This window comes from Vigna unguiculata, chromosome 5 (genome assembly GCF_004118075.2).
Source record: "Vigna unguiculata cultivar IT97K-499-35 chromosome 5, ASM411807v1, whole genome shotgun sequence".
In the NCBI taxonomy this organism is placed as follows: domain Eukaryota; kingdom Viridiplantae; phylum Streptophyta; class Magnoliopsida; order Fabales; family Fabaceae; genus Vigna; species Vigna unguiculata.
The window spans coordinates 4,375,764-4,383,005 of NC_040283.1; the positions used below are offsets into that span (position 1 = coordinate 4,375,764).

At 33.7% G+C, this 7,242-nt stretch overlaps 2 protein-coding genes across 2 annotated transcripts; both read left to right on the forward strand.

Annotated features, from left to right (window-relative positions):
* Positions 1–239: 239 nt before the first annotated feature.
* LOC114183313 (uncharacterized protein C106.07c) lies at positions 240–1,289 on the forward strand. The gene has a single exon (XM_028070287.1). The coding sequence runs from the start codon at positions 468–470 to the stop codon at positions 849–851; it is 384 nt and encodes a 127-aa protein (XP_027926088.1). The 5' UTR covers positions 240–467; the 3' UTR covers positions 852–1,289.
* Positions 1,290–3,987: 2,698 nt separating this feature from the next.
* LOC114183868 (trafficking protein particle complex subunit 2-like protein) lies at positions 3,988–6,528 on the forward strand. The gene is made up of 5 exons (XM_028071028.1): positions 3,988–4,144; positions 4,251–4,347; positions 4,544–4,622; positions 4,717–4,798; positions 6,113–6,528. The coding sequence occupies exons 1-5, from the start codon at positions 4,112–4,114 to the stop codon at positions 6,251–6,253; spliced, it is 432 nt and encodes a 143-aa protein (XP_027926829.1). The 5' UTR covers positions 3,988–4,111; the 3' UTR covers positions 6,254–6,528.
* The last annotated feature ends 714 nt before the right edge of the window (positions 6,529–7,242 follow it).

A 7,242-nucleotide genomic window follows, 5' to 3' on the forward strand; every position in this document is an offset into this window, starting at 1 on the left:
TTCTGTTACATATATATTTTTTAAATTTTATATATTTTAAAATAAATTTTTATTTTCTAAATGATTATTAATTGAAATTTATTTATTTTTAAATTAAAATAATTATGTTATCATTTTAATATTTTGAATCATTATTTATTTAAATTTAATTATTAAATTAATTATCTAGAAGATACATGTATTTCCACGTGTATATATAAATCTAATGTTCTTATTGCTGGAAACGGTGTCGTAGTACTGGGGGTTGGTTAACTTCAAAGTATAAAACCCTAAACCACTCGCAGAAGGAGAAGACGCCGCCTTCTTCACCGCCACCACTCCTATTCCAGCTAAAATTCTCCATTGTTCTCGCTCTCACGCACTCTTTCTCTCTGTCTATCTCTCTCGCAGACACACACAAAGCACGGCACTATCCTCAGTGGAACAAAGTTGTAACAATTTCAAAGCAGTAAAACCACACGGAAACAATGGCTGGTGGTCGATTCCGCGAACTGATGAAGAAATACGGCAAAGTGGCCCTCGGCGTTCACCTGAGCGTTTCCACAGTTTCCATCACGAGTCTCTACGTCGCCATAAAGAACAACGTCGACGTCGAAGCCATCCTCGAGAAGTTCCACATGGGCGCCGTCTCTGACCAGGAAAACCCTAACCCTAACCCTATCGACGAAGACGCCTCGCAACCTCCCAAGAACCGGACGGCGCAGGTCGCCGCATCCGCCGGCGGAGCCTTCACGCTTGCGATCCTCTGCAACAAGGCGCTGTTCCCCGTGCGCGTTCCCATCACCGTCGCACTCACTCCCCCAATCGCAAGGTTCTTGGCACGGAGGAACATCATCAAGAGTGGTGTGTGACCTGGATTCGGTGCGTGGTGTATTCTTCTTGCTTGTGACGAGGATCGTGAGATTATGTTTACATTTGTATACCTTGTTGCATTGGTGGGGTTTTTGAGACCTGAGAGTGGAATAGCAAAAGGGTTTTACTTTTCTTAGAACTAGTTTTTCTGCTTAATAAAGGTCCTGGTATATACTTAGTTTAATTCATTGGTATGGTTGGAGTAATCGAGTGGACAAAACTTGCTTGCAATTCTGGTTATTTTGATATTGTTCTATCAAAGAATTGGAGTCTTGGTGGGAAAGAAATACACACAAAACTAATATAAGTGTGATGATTTTGAGGGATGGGTTTGTGTGTATCTCTCTTCAACTTAACATACCCTGTACTAGAGAGGATGCACTCTCCTTATGTAGAACTTTTATTGTGCAACTCAATGCAAACTTTTATGATGCAAATTGCCAACTTAAAGCTCCATTGATGTTAGAGGTTATCGCCAAAATTTCGTCTATGTTCTATCCTTTCAAAAATTTTAATTGGTTCCAATTAGGTTTTGATATTTTGTAATAGTGAGAATGATGAGCCATGTAACTTTGTCCTGTTCGTTTTCATGGTTTTTTAGAAGTAAAATTGGAATAAGGAATAAAATTTTGATTTACTGAATTTGCTTTTCCACATAGCATTGTTTCAGGTAAATAGAAAGGGAAGAAAGGGAAAAGAAGTAGATGGGATAGAAATACCAAATTAGTTGTATAGGCTTAGGTGTATTTGTGATGAGAGCTGGATAGATTTTAGAGTGATATGGTGATATTTTATCCCAAGAATGTGGATAGTTTAGTGGACAGTTTAGTGGACATGATTGTAAAGATTATTTGATTGCTACTTGATTAAACCCTAAAAGTAATGTATTTTGTGTTTTATCTGTTGCATCCTGCTTTATTTTGGACTGAGATGGTCTAAAGTTATCAATGGATGGTACTGTTATATGCTCTTTGTATTGAAGTAATGAATTCTGGATGGTTGCTAATTATCTGTGCCCGACGGGAACTAGACTTGGTCTGGTCGTAGACTTCCTAATTGATATATCCAATCTTTGATTGAATTCAACATCCAATCCTTGGGTGAATGTGGAGTTTATCAGTGTGACCTTTAGGTGATTGAAATTGAGCTACCTCAAAATGGTGCTGGTACACAGTAAGAATGTTCTTGTCCTGAATAGAGCAGTAATATCATATCATATGCTCATTTCGATTTAGCCAACAAAGAGTATCCTCAATTGTTAAGATGATCACTATTTCTTGAAACCTTGTCATGGTTTATTTCAAGATATATTTATAGTGCAATTGTTCCTTGTTCGCAAAACCTTGGTATGATGATCACATAAAAAACTGTTTTGCCAAATCTCTGAACTATTTTGATTGGCTGAAAATATGCTATGCTCTCCACCTTCCTGTTGGATCAGATTCTCAGATGGCAACTCACCTCGGTAACTTAATACAAACTCATCAACATGAGCCAATTGTTTAACTGCCTTGGACAGAAAATTGTTTAATATCATGTCAAATTAAGGCCTTAGGAGCCATACTTTTTGGGTTTGGGGGCTGGTTGTGAAGGACTTAACTACTCAGTAGTCAGGACCGCCACCAGCTAAAGCATTCATTCAGCACAAGTTTGAGTTGATTTTATTTTTCCATTAGTAACTTTATTTGATTTTGTTGTTCCTCTATCTTTCTAAGGAGAAAAGTGACTTGGATAATAATAGTTTGATAACTCTTTTTTATCTACTTTTAATTCATTACTATAATAATTCATGATATTTTGATCAATTTTTTTATCTATTTTTAATTCATTACTACAATAACTCTTTAATTATTACATCACACAACTGAAAAAAAAAATCAAAATAGATGATGGAAGTTCGATGAAAGTTAAAAGTGAGTCATTATTTAAGTGATTTAGCTATTCTAATTCACTCTCCAAGTTGAAGTTTCATAAAAAAAAAAAAACTAAAGGATCAGAAGGATGTTAAAGAGTCTTTAATAAATTGGAATTTTCGATTTAAGTATGATAAAATGTCTAGACTCTTTGACTTTTTGTTAGCTTAGTTTGTCCAGATTGAGGTTTGTTTATAACCTATCTCCTAACTGAGCCTCATTACCCTTTTGGCACTTTTGATTAATTCAATGCAATGTATATTTTATAATTAGAAAAAAACAATTATGTATTAATAACACAACTTCTTAATTTAAAGCTTTTTCTAGCACAATATTATATGTATAATGGCATAATATTGTAGGAAAAAAAATTATATTAAAATAATATTGTACAAATTTTCCTTTTCATTGTAAACTAATTTACATATCTAACAACACAATTACACAATAGAGATAAAATAAACGAGTCTATATCTTTTAATTTTTTTTTAAGACTTTGAAGTCTTTGTTTTCAGTTGAGTTTTTATTAATTTTTTATTAGATATTTAACATTTTATTTTTATACCTTTTCGGTGGATGTTATATTGTTTCGTCATTTTATCTAATTAATATAATAATAATATCGTGATAAATGTAGAATGATTTACTTATTTGTTTTTGTATAATAAAAAAATTGAAATTATTTAATTAATATAAGAATAGTATTGTGATTAGAAATGAATGTCGTTATGTTTTACTTAAGAATGAATGTCTACATAAAAGTATAAAATTAAGTTAAATATTTATGTTCACATATTTTAATAAATTTATATAGTTCATACTATGGTCTATATAAATAATAATTATATAATTTATTCATGATTTCTTTTGTGAAGTTAATGACATGAAGACTTTTCTTTTCATCAACAACCTGAAATATTTATCTTTACATTTTTTCAATCTTGGAGAAAAAAACATGAACATTTGGTATGGAACAATATTCACTTGTTATTCTTAAGGTGAATTTTCATATAGTATAAACAAAATTTATCCACATGAGACATAAAATATATTGTTTCAGCTCTCGGGATCAGTGTATTGAAGTGAAAATTGTGTAGGAGTACACTCCCTGTTTATAAATAAATATAAACATTTTAAACACCAATTCAAAAACATTTTGGTAAAAATCCAAATAAAAAATTTAATGACAAAATTTAAACATAATGTGTAGTTTAATTCCACTGGACCCGTGCACACCAGAACACTTCTTACAAGCCTTTTCCTTCAGTTCACTGATTGGGTGGGTGCGTGTGCAAAGAAAACCGGGTAGATTCTGATCGGCCATCGGCACACCGCCGGAGTACAACATGATTGTCTGCGTTGCCGTCGTCGGTCACCAGGTGAGTCCCCTTCGACTTTCATACTCGATTTAAGTTTCGCCGGAAAATTCTGGTTTTCTGATCTCCCATCTGAACTCAAACTCTCATTTCCTATGAAATCGTGCAGAACAATCCGCTATACATACAGAGTTTCACGGAGGCCGATGATGCTCTCAAGCTCCACCACATCGTCCATTGTTCGCTGGATGTGGTCGACGAGCGAGGTGTGTTTCGTTTACTGTGAACTGGGGATCCCTAGGTTTTTATTTGAGATTTCGTAAATTTTAATTTATCTGTGATGTTTTGTTTTTAAGCAAATGGTTGGGGTTTTGAGATCCTTAAGCCTGGAGATAATTCAGCGAGAGGATTCAGTTTTAGGTGGAACTCCGAATCTGATGTAATGTGTTGTTTACTTGGCAGTGAACAATCCTAAAAGATCTGGGCCTATGCTCAATGAGACGTTTCTTGGACTGCTTTATCCCATCGAGAATTACAAAGTGTGAGTGCATTTGTTTTCTGTTAGAGTTTTGTTTGATTCATGCTTAATCCAACAACTGAAAAGTTTGTGGGTTTGCCTGTGACGAGATTTGCAGCTATGGATATCTAACTAATACAAAGGTGAAGTTTATATTGGTGACCACTGATCTGGATGTTAAAGATGCCGATGTAAGAAATGTGAGTATGAATTTTCTTTCATTTCGTCGGTGTAATTTCCTGTCTTACTGGAGTAGATAATTTGTGATGTAATGGTTCTCTTAGCAATGGTATCTAGGATATGCTGAAATAAATACTGATGGTGGTACTAGTAGTACTTTGATCCCAATATTGTGGTTGAAAGATATTGGATATCTTGTCTGTCATGTAATTTGACTACTGTTACCAATTACTTTTTATGAATAGGAGCACATTTATATTCTGGCAAAGGCAATGCTGATGTTTCTTGATCATGATCTGTAAATGGTATTATGATGTTTGAAATGTGTAGTTGCTATTGTCATCTTTACCTATTATATGTAGAATCTGGTCTTGTTTGGCACAATTATTAAAGTGGGTGTTACAGGAAATAGAAAGGGTGGCAGTGGATTATTAACCCGTAATGGTGATGAGGGAAAGTGCAAGGAGGGAGGACCTTAGTTATCTTAAAAGTAGCCAGTTAACCTGCATGGCTGCACCCATGACAGGCTGGTAGGATTAGGAAGTAAGGGAGGGGGAATCAGGTAGAATATAAAAGGAGGCTGGGAGATAATAGAGGTAAGAAACAATAGGGTGAGGGAGGTATTACTGCTTTATGTATATCTTTTTCCCTTTCACTACTTGTATAACTCTGAACAGCTACGTGAATTAAACTAATTATAGTATTGAGTGCAATAGTGTCTTATATCATGTAGAAGTGATTCAGTGTTTTGAGGTGAGAGACTAGCATGTTTTCTGATAGGTTCATTTTCAAGGCTATTTCATTGTTAAATTGAGAAATGCAAAGGGATTTGTACATTCTTTTGCTGATGGATTTTTCTTGCTTTGCTGTATTTCATTCTTTTCGACATCCTTCTGTTTATTAATATTTTTGTTTTATAAAAAATTAAAAAACTGGAATTATTCGTTTTAATTGTTGACAGGGATGTTTCACTTAGGAATGCGATGTTTATGTGATACCCTGTTGTCATTTTCTCCGTTATGAAATAGTTTATTTTGTTTATGAATTTTGCAGTCTACATTTAAGATCCTTTATATTGTTTTCCTTCAATAAGTTGGTTAAAATTTTACAATTTTTAGTGCCACTATGTTATGATTCCACTTTTCGTGTGCATTTTTTGGTTAATTGCAAACGTAAGGGTATTATTTATGTTGTAGGAGATAGAAACACGTAAACTTAGATACTATCTTTCCATTGTCACGTTACTCAGAAATTTGACTCGTATGGATGAATTATGGTTCTATTTGATGTTATTTTCTTCTTGTTAACTTCTGGTGGATTGTATTTCTGTACAGTTTTTCAGGAGGTTCCATGCTGCATATGTAGATGCAGTTTCAAACCCATTCCATGTGCCAGGCAAAAAGATAACCTCCAAAACATTTGCAGAAAGAGTGAGCACAATTGTCAAGTCATTTGGCTTCAGTTCGGCTGGATGAACATTTTCAACTGGTGCGAGTTACAATGCTTTGTTTATATCTGGCACAAAACTTTTCTTTCTTATTCTAAGTTCTTGCCTTGTAGTTTTAGCATTGGTAAAATGTTTAGAGTTAGGAACATTTTCAAGAAAATTCTAAGTTCAAATTGATACCATTGCACTTGATTTTACACAAATTTGAGTTTTTAATATTTATTCATATGATTGAACGTAAATCTGTTATTGACCCCTACCTCTCTGAACAAAATATGTGGCATTAGGCGGAGAGGTTATTAATTTATTCTCTTACCAGTTTTCTATTCTGCTATAGTAATGCGCCATTGTGACTTATGGCACAACTATTGTGGGTCTCTCATCACAAATTGTCTTTGGCAGCTGTCAAAAAATCAGCCACGCCATTAAAACATTTTCATCAATAAAATATCATTTCTAAAGCATTTAAGATGTTCCAAAGTTGTATCTTCATTTGAGTCTTCTATTTTTATTATCGGTCAATGAATTAACTCCCTTCTATACACCATCATTGCGATTCTGGACATTCTTTTGTTCTTTATTATTTTTAATTCTAAAGCATATTAAATATTATGAGACAATAATTTTTTAAAATGTCAGTCGTATAAACATTACTTACTTTTGTCCAAAGCACAACTTAATTATAAGTGAGATCAAACGTCTTTATACATAGGGATTGAAATTTTTTATCATTGAAAAAGTTGAGCTGTTTAGGTTCCTATGAACTTCCCTTATCCAATGTTATGATAGGTTCCCATGAACAATTCACTATTTATAGAGTTTATTAAACATTGTCTTCTAAAACTTATTCAAGTATATTTTTCTTTTCCATGATGCGAGCAGAGTGGGGCCACCATTCAAATTGTTTTACAATTCAATGATTTTGTACTTTTCTGTTTGTCTATTAATATATTTTCCTTTCATTTCTGGATTTTTTTTTTCTGGAAACATTCTTGTAATGGTTGTGTGTGTGGTCTG

Bases quoted from the DNA above. Each gene is read 5' to 3' on its own strand.
- LOC114183313 (XM_028070287.1), top strand. From the start codon at position 468: ATGGCTGGTGGTCGATTCCGCGAACTGATGAAGAAATACGGCAAAGTG.
- LOC114183868 (XM_028071028.1), top strand. From the start codon at position 4,112: ATGATTGTCTGCGTTGCCGTCGTCGGTCACCAG. The intron at 4,145-4,250 runs GTGAGTCCCCTT...GAAATCGTGCAG, and splicing joins TTGCCGTCGTCGGTCACCAG to AACAATCCGCTATACATACA. The intron at 4,623-4,716 runs GTGAGTGCATTT...CGAGATTTGCAG, and splicing joins CCCATCGAGAATTACAAAGT to CTATGGATATCTAACTAATA.